The sequence below is a fragment of the Spermophilus citellus genome (genome assembly GCF_964194105.1).
Source record: "Spermophilus citellus genome assembly, chromosome: 2".
NCBI classification, from domain to species: domain Eukaryota; kingdom Metazoa; phylum Chordata; class Mammalia; order Rodentia; family Sciuridae; genus Spermophilus; species Spermophilus citellus.
The window spans coordinates 55,758,486-55,776,496 of NC_138183.1; the positions used below are offsets into that span (position 1 = coordinate 55,758,486).

Sequence of the window (18,011 nt, forward strand, 5' to 3'; positions counted from 1 at the left end):
TTCATCCCTGAGATGCAAGGCTGGTTCAATATACGGAAATCAATAAATGTTATCCACCACATCAATAGACTTAAAGATAAGAACCATATGATCATCTCGATAGACGCAGAGAAAGCATTCGACAAAGTACAGCATCCCTTTATGTTCAAAACATTAGAAAAACTAGGGATAACAGGAACTTACCTTGACATTGTAAAAGCTATCTATGCTAAGCCTCAGGTAGCATCATTCTGAATGGACAAAAGTTAAAGGCATTCCCTCTAAAATCTGGAACAAGACAGGGATGCCCTCTATCACCACTTCTATTCAATATAGTTCTCAAAACACTGGCCAGAGCAATTAGACAGACGAAAGAAATTAAAGGCATAAAAATAGGAAAAGAAGAACTTAAATTATCACTATTTGCAGATGACATGATTCTATACCTAGAAGACCCAAAAAGGTCTACAAAGAAACTACTAGAACTAATAAATGAATTCAGCAAAGTGGCAGGATATAAAATCAACACGCATAAATCAAAGGCATTTCTGTATATCAGCGACAAAACTTCTGAAACGGAAATGAGGAAAAACACTCCATTCACAATATCCTCAAAAAAAATAAAATACTTGGGAATCAACCTAACAAAAGAGGTGAAAGATTTATACAATGAAAACTACAGAACCCTAAAGAGAGAAGTAGAAGAAGATCTTAGAAGATGGAAAAATATACCCTGTTCATGGATAGGCAGAACTAACATCATCAAAATGGCGATATTACCCAAAGTTCTCTACAAGTTTAATGTGATGTCAATCAAAATCCCAATGGAATTTCTTGTAGAAATAGATGAAGCAATCGTGAAATTCATATGGAAAAATAAAAGACCCAGAATAGCAAAAGCAATTCTAAGCAGGAAGTGTGAATCAGGTTGTATAGCGATACCAGATTTCAAACTATATTACAGAGCAATAGTGACAAAAACAGCGTGGTACTGGTACCAAAACAGGCGGGTGGACCAATGGTACAGAATAGAGGACACCGAGACTAATCCACAAAGTTACAACTATCTTATATTTGATAAAGGAGCTAAAAGCATGCAATGGAGGAAGGATAGCATCTTCAACAAATGGTGCTGGGAAAACTGGAAATTCATATGCAACAAAATGAAACTGAATCCCTTTCTCTCGCCATGCACAAAAGTTAACTCAAAATGGATCAAGGAGCTTGATAACAAATCAGAGACTCTGCGTCTGATAGAAGAAAAAGTTGGCTCAGATCTACATATTATGGGGTCGGGCTCCAAATTCCTTAATAGGACACCCATAGCACAAGAATTAATAACAAGAATCAACAAATGGGACTTACTTAAACTAAAAAGTTTTTCCTCAGCAAGAGAAACAATAAGACAGGTAAATAGGGAGCCTACATCCTGGGAACAAATTTTTACTCCTCACACTTCAGATAGAGCCCTAATATCCAGAGTATACAAAGAACTCAAAAAATTAAACAATAAGATAACAAATAACCCAATCAACAAATGGGCCAAGGACCTGAACAGACACTTCTCAGAGGAGGACATACAATCAATCAACAAGTACATGAAAAAGTGCTCACCATCTCTAGCAGTCAGAGAAATGCAAATCAAAACCACCCTAAGATACCATCTCACTCCAGTAAGATTGGCAGCCACTATGAAGTCAAACAACAACAAGTGCTGGCGAGGATGTGGAGAAAAGGGTACACTTGTACATTGCTGGTGGGACTGCAAATTGGTGCGGCCAATTTGGAAAGCAGTTTGGAGATTCCTGGGAAAGCTGGGAATGGAACCACCATTTGACCCTGCTATTGCCCTTCTCGGACTATTCCCTGAAGACCTTAAAAGAGCATGCTACAGGGATACTGCCATATCGATGTTCATAGCAGCACAATTCACAATTGCTAGACTGTGGAACCAACCCAGATGCCCTTCAATAGATGAATGGATAAAAAAAATGTGGCATTTATACACAATGGAGTACTATGCAGCAATAAAAAATGACAAAATCATAAGAATTTGCAGAGAAATGGATGGCACTAGAGCAGATTATGCTTAGTGAAGCTAGCCAATCCCTAAAAAACAAATACCAAATGTCTTCTTTGATATAATGAGAGCAACTATGAACAGAGCAGGGAGGAAGAGCAGGAACAAAAGATTAACTTTAAACAGGGACATGAGATGGGAGGCAAAGGGAGAGAAAAGGAATATTGCATAATGAAGGGAGACCCTCATTGCTATACAAAATTACATATAAGAGGTTGTGAGGGGAATGGGAAAATAAACAAAGAGAGAAATGAATTACAGTAGATGGGGTAGAGAGAGAAGATGGGAGGGGAGGGGAGGGAGGATAGTAGAGGATAGGAAAGGTAGCAGAATACAACAATTACGAATAGGGCATTATGTAAAATTGTGGATGTGTAACCAACGTGATTTTGCAATCTGCATTTGGGGTAAAATTGGGGGTTCATTACCCACTTCAATCTAATGTATGAAATATGATATGTCAAGAGCTTTGTAATGTTGTGAACAACCAATAAAAAAATAAAATAAAATAAAATAAATATATTCTACAGAGCCATAGCTACAAAAACAGCATGGTACTAGCATAAAAACAGACACATTGATAATGGAAAACAATAAAGGACCCAGAAATAAACAAGCACATCTACAGCTATCTGATTCTTGACAAAAGTGCCAAAAAAATATACACAGGAGTTAAGATAGCTTCCTGAACAAATGATGCTGGGAAAGCTGGATAACCTCACATATAAGATTGAAAAAAGGACACTATCTTTCACCTGTACAAAAAATAAACCCAAAATGGATCAAATACCTTATTGTAAGATCTGAAACTTTGAAACTGATAGATAAAAACATAAGGGAAACACTTCAAGGTGTTGGCACAGGCAATGATTTCTAAGTAGTATTCCAATAACTCAGGAAATAATAGCAAGAACTGATGAATGGTATTATGTCAAATTAACAATAAAGAACACAAGGTAAATAAAATAATCAACAGAGTAAAGAGACAGTCTACAGAATGGGAGAAAATCTTTGCCAATTCTTCATTTAAAAGAGGACAGGGCTGGGGATGTGGCTCAAGCAGTAGCGCGCTCACCTGGCATGCGCATGGCGCTGGGTTCGATCCTCAGCACCACATAAAATAAAGATGTTGTGTCCGCTGAAAACTAAAAAATAAATATTAAAAAATCCTCCTCCCCCCTCTCTCTTTAAAAATAGAAAAATAAATAAAAGAGGACAAATATCCAGATTATATAAAGAACTCAAAAAACTTAACCACAGAAAATTAATCCAACCTATAAGATCTAAATAGATACTTCTAAAAAGTAGTATAAATGACCAGTAAATATATTTTTAAATATTTAACATCTTTAGCCAACAGGGACATACAAATCAAAACTATACTGAAATTCCTTCTCACCTCAGTCAGAATGGCTATTATCAAAAAAAATTAATAAATGATAGTGAGAAAGTGAAGGAAAAAAGAACTGTTGTACACTGTTGGTGGTAATGTAAATTAGTACAGCCACTAAGGAAAACAGTATGGAGTTTCCTCAAAAAAGTATCCTCATTTTTTAGAAAATAGATCTACCATACAATCCAGATATATCACTCCTGGAAATATATATACCTCCCCCCAAAAAAGAAAAATAAAGTCAGCATACAAAAGAGATATCTGAATGCCCATGTTTACTGCAGTACTATTCACATAGCCAAGATATAGAATCAACCTAGGGCTCACTGAGAGATGAATGAATTTTTAAAAAACTGTATATACAAAATGGGGTTTTAGTCAACCATAAAGAAGAATGAAATCACATAGTTTGCAGGAAAATGGCCAGAAGGTTTTCATATTAAGCAAAATTAGCCAGACATAAGACACTTTTTTCCTCCTATGTGGAAACAAACAAACAAAAGATAACTGAAAAATAGAAGAGAGACAATTGGGAAAGGAATGGGGCAGGAGGGCAAGAAGAGAGATGAAGAGAAAGTAGCAGGGAGGACGAATAAAATAAAGCATAATGTATACATGTATAGAAATGTCATAGTAAAGCACATTAATGTGATTGAATAATTACAATAAAAAGGAAAACTCCACAGTGAGCTGCTGTTTCATACCCACCAGGATGGCCATTTTAAAAAATGGAAATAGCAAGTATGGGTAATGATGTGGAGAAACTGGAACATTCATACACACTAGTGAGGATTTGAAATGGCACAGTCACTGTGGAAAACAGTTTGGTCATTCCTCAGAAAGTTAGGCATAGTATTGTCATATGATCCAGTAAGTCCTCTCCTAGCTACATCCCCAAGAGAACTAAAAAGAGGCATTGAAACAAAAGTTTGTACATCAGTATTCACAGCAGCATTATTCATGGTAACCAAGAAGTGGAAACAACAATGCCCAGGCTGACATGTGCATAAATAAAATGCTATATATCTTTACAATGGAATATCAGTCAGAGATAAAAAGAAATGAAGTACTAATACTTGCCACAAAATGAATGAACCTTGAACAAATTATACTAAATGAAAAAATTCAGGCAACAGAGGCTACATATTGCATGATTCTATTTATACAAAATGTCCAGAATAGGAAAATCCATAGAGATAGAAGCAGATCAATATTTGTCAGGAGGTAGGGGAAAGAGATATAAGAAGTAACTGCTTAATGGGTATAAGGTTTCTTTTAGAGTAATATTAACATTCCAGAGTAAGATAATTGTGATGGTTACACTACACTGTGAACATAAAGAAAGTTACTGAATTATGTACTTTAAAATGGTTAAAATGGTGAATGGTTTCTCAAAAAGTTTTATAATTATGGATTTTCTGAAAAAATAAAAATCAGCCAAAAGATTCAACTCAAGAAAGGAGTGAGTGTATTTTTAAAATACCCATCAACTGGGCATAGTGGCACATGCCTGTAATCCCAGGGGCTTGGGAGACTAAGGCAGGAGGATCACAAGTTCAAAGCTAGGCTCAGCAATGTAGTGAAGCCCTGAGCAACTTAGTGAGACCCTGTCTCAAAATAAAAAATAAAAAGAGCTGTGGATGTGGCTCAGTGGTTGAGAACCCCTGGGTTCAATCCCTGATATAAACAAATAAATAACTAGATAAATAGATACATAGATAGATAAGATAAAAAATGCATGTCATAAAAAGTTGTAATGACTTTGTTTCCTCTTCTTATTTTTCTTAACCCCTGAACCTGAAATTGGTCCCCCAGCAATAAAAGAGTACCTTAATGAAAAATTAACCCCTGACCTACATTAAAAACTGGCATAAATAAAAATATATTTAAGTGTAATTGAATAAAAATTCTGCTTCTTTGAAAAAAAAATATAGTCTCCCTGCCCAGCTAATTTACCAAAATCCAAGGATGCTCACATATTTGCATATAACCTACACAAATCCTCCTACATATTTTATTTCAATTTTTGGTGCTGGATTGAATCCAGTACCCGAAGCATGCTAAGCATATGCTTTATCAGGTCCTCCTGTATATTTTAAATCATGTCTAGATTACTTATAATACCTAATTACTTATAATACCTAATACAATGTAAATGCTATATAAATAACATTATAGTTATACTCTATAGTATTGGGAATAATGACAAGAAAAAAGTCTGTACATGTTCAGTTACAGATGCAATTTTTGTTTCAAATATTTTCAATCTGTGGTTGGTTGAATCCATGTATGCAAAAATGGAAAGAATCTGGGCCCTTTTTCTCTACTCCTCTTTGTTAACCTGAGACAGCGAAATGACAAGGGAAAGTTCAAGGTGGCTAGAAAAATAAACCTGCAAACTCAGGCATAAAGACATGTGGGCCTGCACCTCTCAGAGAGCTTCAGTGGGACCCTCTGGCCACTTCCTTATCACCCATTCATTCTCACCTATACTTCAAAGAAAGTATAAAGAGAATTTGTCCTAATTATTTATTCGCCTTTCCTAAATTTTTACTGCAAGCTTTAAAAGTTTTTGATTACTTAAAAACCACTACATAGATAGAAATTCCCAAAGACACAAACCAAAATAATTAACTAATAAATCTGAAGGAGGAAAAAGCCATAAAGCAAAATTAAATCTACAGAGGCTGTAGGCCAGTTGTACAGACATCTTTCCATCTGACACAAAGACCAGCAGTTGAATTACAACTGAAAAACTGTGTGATTATAATCACCCTGTTGCAAACAGCCTTTATCATTCTCAAAACATCTACTTTGCCATTCTCATAAGGAAAGGAGCAGGTACAATTATATATCATATAAATGATGTTTCTTCCTTGACCTCAGAGCCCGTTCTCCAAGTTAGTTGCTACCTAACATTCTTTATTCTTTCAGCTAGGAAGATGAACAATTGGATTTCAAAGTCAACATTAACTGCATAAAAGATATGCCACATATATGACATCGTAGACTTTTTCATCCTAAATTTATTGAGTATGAAAATCTAACCAAAGATGTCTCTTTCACTGAAAATCCAAATTTTATATTTGTAGCATACACGGATTTGATGAGACTATATTTAAACTATCCTAACCGGCTAAATGTTTTGAAATGGGGAGAGGGGATAAACCAGGGCTTCAGAGAAACTTATAAGAAAATAGAACTCAAAATACTAGATTTGTTTCCAAATGCCTTTAGTGATAAGACATAATATTAGTCAATTTCATAATGTAAAATAGGACCAATGTATTCAAACATGGTAAGCTGTGGCCCAGGGTGTGGCACAGTGGTAAAATGATTATCTAGAATGCACAAAGCACTTAGGATTGATCCCGAGACCCACACATGTACATACGGGTGTGCATACAGGGGGAAAAAGTGTCCTAAACTGTTAAAATGTATTAAATATGAGCTTGATAATGTTTATTTAATATCTCCTTAAAAAGGTTAGTTTCAGGATACTGTAAGTGATTTTTATAAAACTACAATATCTGATAAATTTGATTCACAAAACTGTTCTAAGTGTGATTTATTCATAAGTTCCAAATATCTTAATAGTATTAGATGTTTGCATTTCCAACAAATTGTCTATTAAATGATATCAGAAATACATCAATATCACATCTCTACTTTTAAATAATAAATAAATCTTTGAATTCAATAGAGTGCTACAAAACATTCAGTTAATATCTTGAGTTTTCACTAATATTATAAAACCCTTATGCTGCTCATCACTACAAATTAATAGTTTATCATATACAAGTCATCAAATTTGAAAGTAATAGATAAAATATATTTTTCACTTTAATAACATATTCTTATATGTAAGAAGGTATAAGAATATGTTATTAATTTGAATAACATTACTGCCTAGTTGCAGGTATATAATATTGCCAAATAAAATATATTATGTCTCTACATATGCATAAACAGGACAGTTAGAAATGGTAAAGTTAGACCGTATGGTCAAACATTTTATCATTCTGAATCATATAAGAATCTTAATGACCTCTGGTTCATTTAGCAAAAATCACAAATAATGCAAGTGCAACATACCAGTTTGGGGAAAACACTATTTTAACAGTTTTTATTAAGTACCTAAAGTGAATTCTGGGGGAAAAAAAATGTAATATGGCATTCTATATTGCAAAATTCCAGTCATTTCCAAAGTATCTTTTTGGTAATTTGTTTTTAAAGACAGGTACAAAATGAATCACTTTGCAGTTAATAATGATTAAAAGTACAGCAGTACAAATTGAACGATATTAAAAATATTACAATACCTTATGAAGCATATTTTCTACGGTTCTCATGTGATTAGCAACACATTCTTTGTCTCTAGAAAAAAGAAAAGATTAGATATTGGTAAAAAAATAAGTCTTCCTACAACCATCATACATTTCAGTGTAAGTCACAATTATTGAAAAATAAAATTTGGCTATCATTGTACCCCTTTTAAAGTTATAAAACCTAACCATATTCACTGATACACCTTCATACTTAACTCTTTACTAACTTATTTTGCCTATCCTAATTGGGCAGCAGGGGTGGGGGGCAGGGTTAGACACAAATTAAGAAAATGAAAACAAAAGTTATGATTACATTATAGATAACTTTTTTAAGTTCTGGGTAAAGTCTTATTCTTTTTTTAATAATGAAAAAAAACTTTTAAAATCTCACTGGTGGGGAAATATTACATAAATGGCCATACCATGCAAAATATTTTCTTTTCTATGTAGTCTTTGTGCTGTAATGATTATTATGGTTTAGATATAAGGTATCTTCCAAAAGCCCATGTTTGAGACAATGCAAGTTGAGAGATGAAATGATCAGGTTATGAGAGGTTTAACCCAATCAGTTAATTAATTCCCTGGTAGGGATTGAGTGGGTAGTAAATGAAAGGCAGATAGGGTGCAGCTGGAGGAAATAGGTCATTGTGGGTATGCCTTTGGGGTATATATTTTGTCCCTGGTGAGTGGAGTCTCTCTCTCTGCTTCCCTCCATTATACTCTTCCATCAAGATTTTCTGCATCACCTCTGGCCCAGAGCAAAGGAATGGATTGATAACTCCAAAACTGAAACCCCAAAATAAACTTTTCCTTCTCTAATTGTTCTCATCATGTCTTCTGGTCACAGCAGCAAAAGGCTGACCAAAACAATAATTGTACAAAGAATCCTATGACCTGACTAGTAATATACAAAATTACTACTTTCTCCTATTGACCTTGTATATTCCATCTAGCCCTTACAATGAAATAAAAAGTTTGAGTGAAACTGCTGAAGCCAAAAACGTAATAGTAAATTATAAATTGAAATCTGTAAATAATGTATTAGCTCTCCAAATTTCAAATTAGCCTTCTTGGTTTTATAAGAACTATGCCCATGGTCAAAGATCATAGAAATATCAAAGTCCTGAATCAACAGCAATGTTGTGAAAACACAATAGAAATCAGGAGGTTTTTATAATCCTGTTTTCATTAATCTCAGAATTTACTCAGTCATAAGACTTATTAGAAACTATCTAGGCTTAGCTTCTTCACTTGAAATGAGAAAACTGAGACTGAACAGGGCAGCAAAAACTGATATAGCCAAATTTATATTTTTAAAAAAGACAATTATATACACCTAACAAAATGATGCACAGCTTTACAAATTTCAAAAAACCAACTGGTGGATATTCAAACGTCAATATTTGGATTTTGTGTCAATTCATCTTTATCTTTCAGCAATGCCAAAAGCCCAAAGGCAAAGATTATGGATATCCTAAGATTGCAGATTCCCTATTCTGTGATTTACAGACTGTATTCTGTAGTGCACAGACTATATTCATAATTCATAATATTTTATGCTTACAAGTTTGTCTGAAAATTTTTTAATTATCATGTATTTTGTGTAGAAATTCAGAATTCCAAATTTAGACATTAAATTTATTAAAATCAATGTCTCTTTAACTCTCAAATAGACTTTCCTTTTTTTCTTTTTTTTTTACTGTTTGTGAGAGGGTTTTTTTTTTCTTCTATTCTTTATGAGCATATTGTAGTTGTACATACTGGTGGGATTTATTGTTACATATTCATACATGCCCATTCTAAATAGACTTCCTGTAAGTCATGGTGTATGCAAAGGGTAGTATATCAAATTTGTTGTGGGGAAACAAATAAAAATGCCCAAGAGAACTGTTCAATTTGAACTTCATAGTGTATGTCAACTTGATTACCTGGTAAAGGAAAAACACTCACACCACATTTACATAGTTGTCTTCTAGAAAACAGTATTTTTTTCTATTTTACATGGAATATACAGTATAAATATAATTAATTTTCCAAGATCAATAATGGTTTGGAGCATTTTTAAAATGTCATGGTATACATGTTGATCATATGCTAAAATTTCCTTATACAAATATTACTTGCAATATTAGTATATTACAATAAGAGCAAAATGGGGGGGGGGGCAAAAGGAGATAAGGAATATGTGTCAGTAGACACTATGCAAAACTTTTAACTAAAAAGTCTTACATTTTACATTACTGAAAACACGGTTTCAAGCATGTAACACTGCAACACAGCCCAAAACGCACATAGAGGTTATATAGAGCTTATACTTTTCTTAGGCTTCTCAATAAAATATACATTTATTATGTTGAGTTAAGAGTTTTCTTCTTCAAGGATATATCAGAGAATTTCAAAGAAAGACAGCTGTACTTTTGTTTTCTAACACTGTATTATCCAGGGCTAAAACCCAGAGCATGAAAGTAAGAATTGATCTTTTGTCTGTTTTAAGTGATCTCCCCAAGGTCCAAATGCTCACTTGGCTGCCATGCGGAGGGCACTCTCTGCATCATGGATGTTCTCCTCCAGTCGACGCTTGTCCTGCTCCAGCTGGGTAAGATGTCTATTGAGCTGACGCAGAGATTGATCTTTTCTTCTCAGCTCCATCTTTGCCTCGGAGAGACTCTGCAAACAGACAGAAAACAGAGTTACTTGTCAGCCCTGATAATTAACTTCAATTTATGCCATAGGCTATTAAACAAAGGAGAATACAGACTGAGAAGTAGACTTGGGTCATTACACATCAAGATTTAACAAATTTTCTACAAAAAAAAATTATATTTGCTAATTAGAAATGACAGAACTGGTAAGATTTAAAAAAATATTTGCCTATAAAATATAACATTTTTAAAGTACTGCAAGATAAACTGTATTCTTACTAAAACTGTCTGATTATAGAAATCTCAAGTCGTGTTTTCTTTTAATAATAATAAAAGTCAATTTCAGGGGACAAAGCCCTTTAAATTTAGAGTCTATTTGACTATAAATAGAGCTGAAGAGCTATCAGATGCCCAGAGTTGAGTGTATAATTGGTAAGTAGACTAGGAGACACCTAGAAAAGAGTAGTGAACTCCCTACTTTCTTTATGTATTTGTCCATAATTGGTTGCTGTAGACATCTAAGTGGACAAATTAAACTCCAAAAAAATTCACTTGCTTCTTTCATATCAAGAATAGTAATAAAAATGTGATCAAAATGCTTCAACTTTTAGAGAAAGTTAAAAACAATACTTGCACTCAGAATTATTTGTGGCCCATAAATGTTTTCCTCAGAAAATATTTTATATTTCAGGAAATTTTTATATTACTGTTTACTGATATTTGTTTTAATCTGAAATATTCACTTAGGACAAAAATCTCAAGATACAATCACACAACATTATTTGGAAAGTTTAGGGCCAATGGTCTTAGAACCACAATTTAAAAGAGTACTTTCTAGATCTCATTTAAAATTCTAGGATGCAAAATAGATGTTTAGTGTTAAAAGATCTTCTGATTCCTACACTGTTTATTACTTTGCCTATGGAATCCCTAAAATAAGCACATTTAAAAGTTTTTCAATTAAACTTGTTGTACAGTGAATCAAACACATATTATACACATAATATTTTTTCTTTTTGCTCAGAGTTTATCTACACATTAATATCCACAACAGTGCTCCACAAACCCAGTAAAGAATAAACAACATTCTATAATTTCATGTTTAAAATTCTTCTAAAAGTATCTTTTTATTGCATTCACAATGAATAGTATAAAATATCAAGCTGACTTCCTGGAACTAATACAATTAATTCACTGTAAATGCTGGTGAACTGAAAGAAATCATCAGTCAAATCAGGTATTTTAAAATGTTACAAGATTTTTAATTCAGTAGCTAATTTTTCAAACAGACAAGTTGCTGCTAGACAAATAGTATTCAAGATATTAAAAATAATCAAGCTGTGATTACTTCTTAGGCATTTAATTTTATTTTAAATCTTTAGTATTAACACATCTTCAAGAATAGTCCAAGGTTGACCTATAGTTTAAGTTATAGTTAGACAGAAGCACAAAGTTTATGCTATTGTACAATAAGGTGACTATACATAATAATAATGTACCATACATGTCAAAAATACTAGGAGAAAGAACTTCAAATATTTCCATCATAAAAAAGATAAATGTTTGAGGAGACAGATATGCTTAACCTGATTTAAACATCATACAATGTATACATGTAGTGAAACATTACCTATACTTCATAAGCAGGTACCATTTTATGGTTTTATATATCAGTTAAAAATTAAATGTACTTTAAATTTTAAAAAGAATATTCTACCCTGGAAATAATCACAGATTCAAATCAACTGTTATAAAACAGTAAATAACAAATTTTTTTAAAAAAAATACTCTAAACCTACTAATTTTGTGCCAATATTGATAGTTAAAAGCACTGAAGTATCATACACAAGACTTCTTTATTAAAAAAAAAAACCTCATTTGAGTCCTTTTAAAATCAGTATTTCCAATATCTTCCAGGCAATAAAAAAATAGTAGTTTTCAGTTATGAAGATAAAACTAATGATTCACCACGAGTCATGCATAAAGCTTGAACTCTTTTTCCAACTAAATAATAAATTTGTGCCAAGCTATTCAAATTCTCTTGCTCAGTAACTCTCATGACTAGAGGTGCATACTTGTGAAGGGACTCTCCAGGGTTCAGTATATTGTTTCCAGGGTTATCCAGGTTGAAGGTCACTGGTCCAATCTGAGAGAATCTATGAACTTAGACCATTGTAAACCTAAACTTTCAGCAATCTTACATTATACTTTCAAATAAGATATAACTAATGGCATTGGAACCTTCTACTATATATCTAAATCTTGTTTCCATTCTTTAATTTTCATCTCTCAGGAGCAATGACAGGAAGCCACATTATTCTAAAGCTAACAGTAGACAGTGGCATAGAAAAGGAACAAAAAGTGGTATAAACAAAGTGATATAAATCATACTTCCTCAAATGTAAAAATGAAGAAACAATATAGTTCTTATTTTAAAATCACAGTTACATAACTTATATACATACAATTCCCATCTTAAAGAGTTGAGGGGTACCATCAAGGAATCTGTATTCATCAAGGTTTATGGGATGTATACAAAACACCAATATATAATAAGTGGCTCAAAATGTCTTCTTCCTGATATTCACCTTTTTTTAATGATAGAAACTGAATCTTTAAAAAACCTAACACCAAACTCTAAAGAAAAAAATTTTTATTTAAAGTGATTATAAATATATTCTGAGATCTTTCTTTACACTAAGGTATAAGATAGGGCACATCAACAGTCTAGGTTATAAATAATAAAGGACTGAATTGTGAGGTGTATGTTAGTTTAGAATCAAATATTTTTGAATACTATATAGGACTCTTCAGTTTGCCTTTGAAGTATCTAATTATTTAAGAAAAATAGAGGTGTGTATATGCTTACATATATATCATATATAAAATATATACTATACATATAAAAAATAAGTTCAGCTTTTCTTCTCTTCTGTTCAGATTCATCTAATTAAAACCCATGATAAACTTTATGGACTCTAATATTTCCAACTGAATGACTGAAACCAAGAGGGTGTGCCTCTAAGCAGCAAGGCAACAATGATAAGCAGCAGGTTAGCCACTAATTTCTCAACCAGGGTAGATTGTGAAAGTGTGATGTTCTGATATCCAAGAAACTGTTCAGGAGAGAATAGGATAAATCAAGTTTAATAACTCTGCTCCTAATTGTTCCCCCAATGCTCAACTCTAATTACTTGGAGAACTCTCCTGACTGTCACCTGATATTAAGTTGTTGGAGGCTGAGCCTGGAACAGCGAGATAATCAATAAACATTTAGTGGGGAGAAGAATGAAGATCCTGTTAAGCAGTGGGAACCTGCAGCACCCAAAGCCCTTCTGCTCATGAGAAAACCTATGGGACAGCCATAGTGATTGCAAAGCAATAATCCAAAGCACTGTTTTTAGGCCTTGAGGCCTTTAGGCAACAGTACATTTGAGGAAAAAAGGTTAACACGGTCACCCTAATTACAGCCCACTTTCACATACTTCATATATAAGCGAAGACAAGCCAATTAGGTAGAAAGGAAGATAAGGGAAGTTTTATTTGTATACTAATTAAACCCCTGATGAAATTAAAGGAAAAACATACAGCTCTGTAATTGTGTCTGAGAAAGGTCACTTCAGGTTCAGTTATCAGAACAGCACAGCCTTGAGATATTTCACTTAATCCACAATACAGCCCTCATTTTGTACTCAGGTCTTAATATTTACAAAAAAAAAAAAAAAAAGCCTGATCTTTAAACAGTGTTGTGAACAATTTTAGCTGTTAGAAAGTTAATGCTAAATATGATAACAAGACTCTTTTTAAAAGCAGAAAAATATTCTACCTACAAAAGAATCAATGTGTCAATATAATTTATCAAAGATTTCAGTTTTAATTTTAAATCCAAAATGTTTTATGGCAAATTTTTATAATATTTCAGACTGACTGTAGTTCAAAAGCTAGTATATCTTTATTGTATTTCTTTTTAGATAATGCTATTGCTTCCCTTCATATACAACTCTCATGGTCCATGGAAAAAAAGCCAATGCTTTCACTAGACTTCTTATGTAACAAAATATTTACAGCTGATTATTTTCCTAAAAATGGTACTGAAAAGATATTTGCTCATGAAAGCTGGCAAAGTATGGACACAAAAAAAAAAAACAGTTAAGTAGGAAATGTTTAGGAATACACATGTTAGATGTGAATGTGATTCGCTATTTTTAAGTATCTTTTTTTCTTTATAGTTTCTGAAATTTCTATAATAAACATGAATTACTTTTGAATAGAAACACAAATTATTTTAAGTCATACATAATTTTACGTTTCTAAAGCTCTGAACGTTTATTAGAGCTAATAATATTTTTTGAGACAGGGTCTTACTATGTTACCCAGGCCATCCTTGAATGAATGATCCTCTTGCCTCAGATTCCCAAGTAGCTAAGATTATAGGCGTGCACCACCATGCCCAGCTGTTAGGGCTACTAATTTTTTTTATTGTGAATATAAATGAAAATTCTATTACTTTGCACCTATGAAAACATTTTGTGAAGTGAAATTTTTTTTAATTAACAACTTTATTAAGATATAATTCACATACCACACAATTCACTCTTTGTATAATTCAGAGGAATTTAGTAAATTCACAGAGTTGTGCAACCATCACCAGTGGAAGTCTTTTTTGAAGTGAAGTTATTAAAAAAAAAAAAAACAACTTTCCAAAATGGCATGGATTTCTAAGCATATAGTATGTCTCATTATTTCAGCAAGGTCTAGTTTAAAACTACACAAGATATACAAGGTTTATAATTTTGCTCAGTAATCGTTTTAAAAATAAAAAATTCATAAAATGAATTCCCTGAATCAGAATATTTGATTAATAAATGTGGTATAGTATGAAAGTAAAGACATCTGAAAGGATGTGCACATCTTTCCAATTAGTATTTCCGGATGTCAAGGGAATCACCCAACATAGTTCTTTCTCATAAGGGTACAGTCTGACAGTGCTTTAGACCATTAGGCCGCTAGGAAGACCAAGCCCCAGGGGATATCGCTTTTATAGATTTTCTTTTGTCTAATGGGAAATATCTATGGATCCACATTCCTACAGACTAAAAGCTAATGGCTTATTCAATTTGGTATAAAAATTTAGTCATACGAAATGAAAGGCAAGACAACAACACAAGTGTTATAAAGAACTAAGCTACATCACTTAGGTTAGACGGGGGAAATATCTGTAACTTTTTTTTTTTTATTTACTGTTGTCTCACTGTAACTTCTGAATAAACATTCCTAGGTTACAGTAAATTGGGTAAAATATCTCAGGGCACAAAAAATAATGCTGGAAAGGGAAATAATACTATAGTCAGCCTATTAGAATGTGATAAAAATTATAGTAACCAAGAATTGAGTGGCTGATGGGTGGACCAAACTATGTAGGTTGACACAAAAAGTATAAAGCTAAAATGATATAACCACCAAATTTACAAAGTGGCTGTATAAACAAATTAGAGACGAAACTACAGAAAAATATATTTTATAAGCTAGGTCAAAAAATTGGGGAGTTAAGCAATTAAGTAAGTTACAATAAATATACAACAGAAAATACTGTTATATAATATAATTAATATATAAATACATTTCAATTTTGGTTTCCTATATTTTATATGGGAAATTAAATAAAACATTATGTGATTTCAGGTCATCTTCTTTAGGGACTTGTTTATTCTTTTCTAGTAATAATCTTACACAGAAGGCAGGTGACATAATTATAAACTGAAAATAAAGATTGGGTAATTTATCCACCTTCATGACTGAATGAATGACAGTGCTAGTTAGAACTCACAAAATGAGCAGGAACATGACCTCTGTGTAAGAAATGCAAGTGGATAGAATGCACCTAGGTTCTTCTGCTAGTTCTTAAGCCAACAGATGTGGAAGTATCTTATAACCATAGAAAACTGTATGTATTTATTTTTCAATTACTTTTAGTTTTAGGTGGACACACAATATCTTTATTTTTTATTTTTATGTGGTGCTGAGAATCTAACCCAGTGCCTCATGCATGCTAGGCGAGCGTGCTACCACTTGAGCACATCCCCAACCTGAAAACTGTATCTATTTAAAAGGCATAATTAATATAATAATTATACTTCTAAATGTAGTGACACTGCATATTCTTCTTTAAATAAATCCCCACCTATATCTGGTAACTTAGTTCCACGTTATTTCTGCTTCTGTATACATATATGTGGTATATACATACATATATACCTAAATGTAGTTTTTAAAAATAACTATTTTATCACACTTGTAAAAAATAAAAGGAAATTAACAAATTACTTTTATAAACAAGACATAGAGTATACAATTAACAAAAAATGAGCAAATAAGAAAGAAAAATCCACCCTTAAAATTTCAACATATGGCCAGGCACGGAGGCAAACGCCTGTAATCCCAGAGGCTTGGGAAGCTGAGGCAGGAGGATCATGAGTTCAAAGCCAGCCTCAGCAAATTAGGGAGGCCCTAAGTAACTCAGTGAAACCTTGTCTCTAAATAAAATATTAAAAAGGGCTAAGGATATAACTAAGTGGTGAAGCATCTCTGGGTTTAATCCCTGGTACAAAAAAAATCCAACATATGTAAATTTGTTGTAAAATGCCATTATGACTATTGGTACCATATTCTCACATGTCTTTCAAAATGTCCTTCTAAATTCTGTCAGTATAAAAAGAAAAGGTTACTCCTTTCCAGTAAACTAACTGAAAGTGAGCAACACCCAGAAAAATAAAATGGAACAAGAAGGAACCTCATAGAAGTGTTCAAATATATTGAATGCTGTTTGTTCTAGGCCTTACATAAAAACTGCGAAACTCTTTCTGGTCCCCTATAAGTGTTAGATAATAAGGAAAAGTTGAGATAGAAATAGTTAAAGTGCATTTTAAATTCCAAAGAAAGAGAATAGTAAAGAGAATCACCAGAGCCCTTTCAACTGGAAAATATCCTCAGAAAAGTATAAAATAGACAGGAGGTAGCTAAATTTCTTGTGACACATAGCATGTAAGTAATAATGTGGCAGTAATGTTTTCTCAGAGTGTAAAGGAAACTGCATTTGGCTGCACTGTAGACCTCAAGAGACAGAAACTACCTGCAGGTGGTAATCATCATGATGCTATAACAAAATAAGCAAGTACATGACCTCTGTGTAAGAAATGCAAGCGGACAGAATGCACATAGGTTCTTCTGCTGGACTTCATCAGCTAGACTATTCAGCAGGTTCCAAAAACTTTACACAATTGAAAATGCTAACTAAGTAGAGGTCCAAGAAGTTGAATTTAGGCCAAATGTTCTGATATGCATATGCTAACTCACAATAAGTGGGGGGCAGAGAGAAATTCACCGGATTAGACAAAGGGGAATGAAGAAAAGGGACGGGGAGGGGAATAGGAAAAACAGTAGAATGAATCAGACATAACTTTCTTATATTCATACATGAATAAATGACCAGTAAAACCCACATCATGCACAACCACAACAATGTTACACTCTATGTATGTTTTTTATTTGTTCTAATTAGTTATATATGACAATAGAATACATTTTGACAC

At 32.9% G+C, this 18,011-nt stretch overlaps 1 protein-coding gene across 1 annotated transcript in view; it reads right to left on the reverse strand.

Annotated features, from left to right (window-relative positions):
• CCDC171 (coiled-coil domain containing 171) overlaps positions 1-18,011 on the reverse strand; it is a 387,757-nt gene that overhangs the window by 113,292 nt on the left and 256,454 nt on the right. Inside the window, exons 20-21 of the mRNA XM_081262194.1 lie at positions 10,302-10,447; positions 7,775-7,829 (exon numbers count right to left, since the gene is read on the reverse strand). Coding sequence (XP_081118320.1) covers positions 7,775-7,829; positions 10,302-10,447 — 201 coding nt within the window. The remainder of the gene's footprint in view (positions 1-7,774; positions 7,830-10,301; positions 10,448-18,011) is intronic.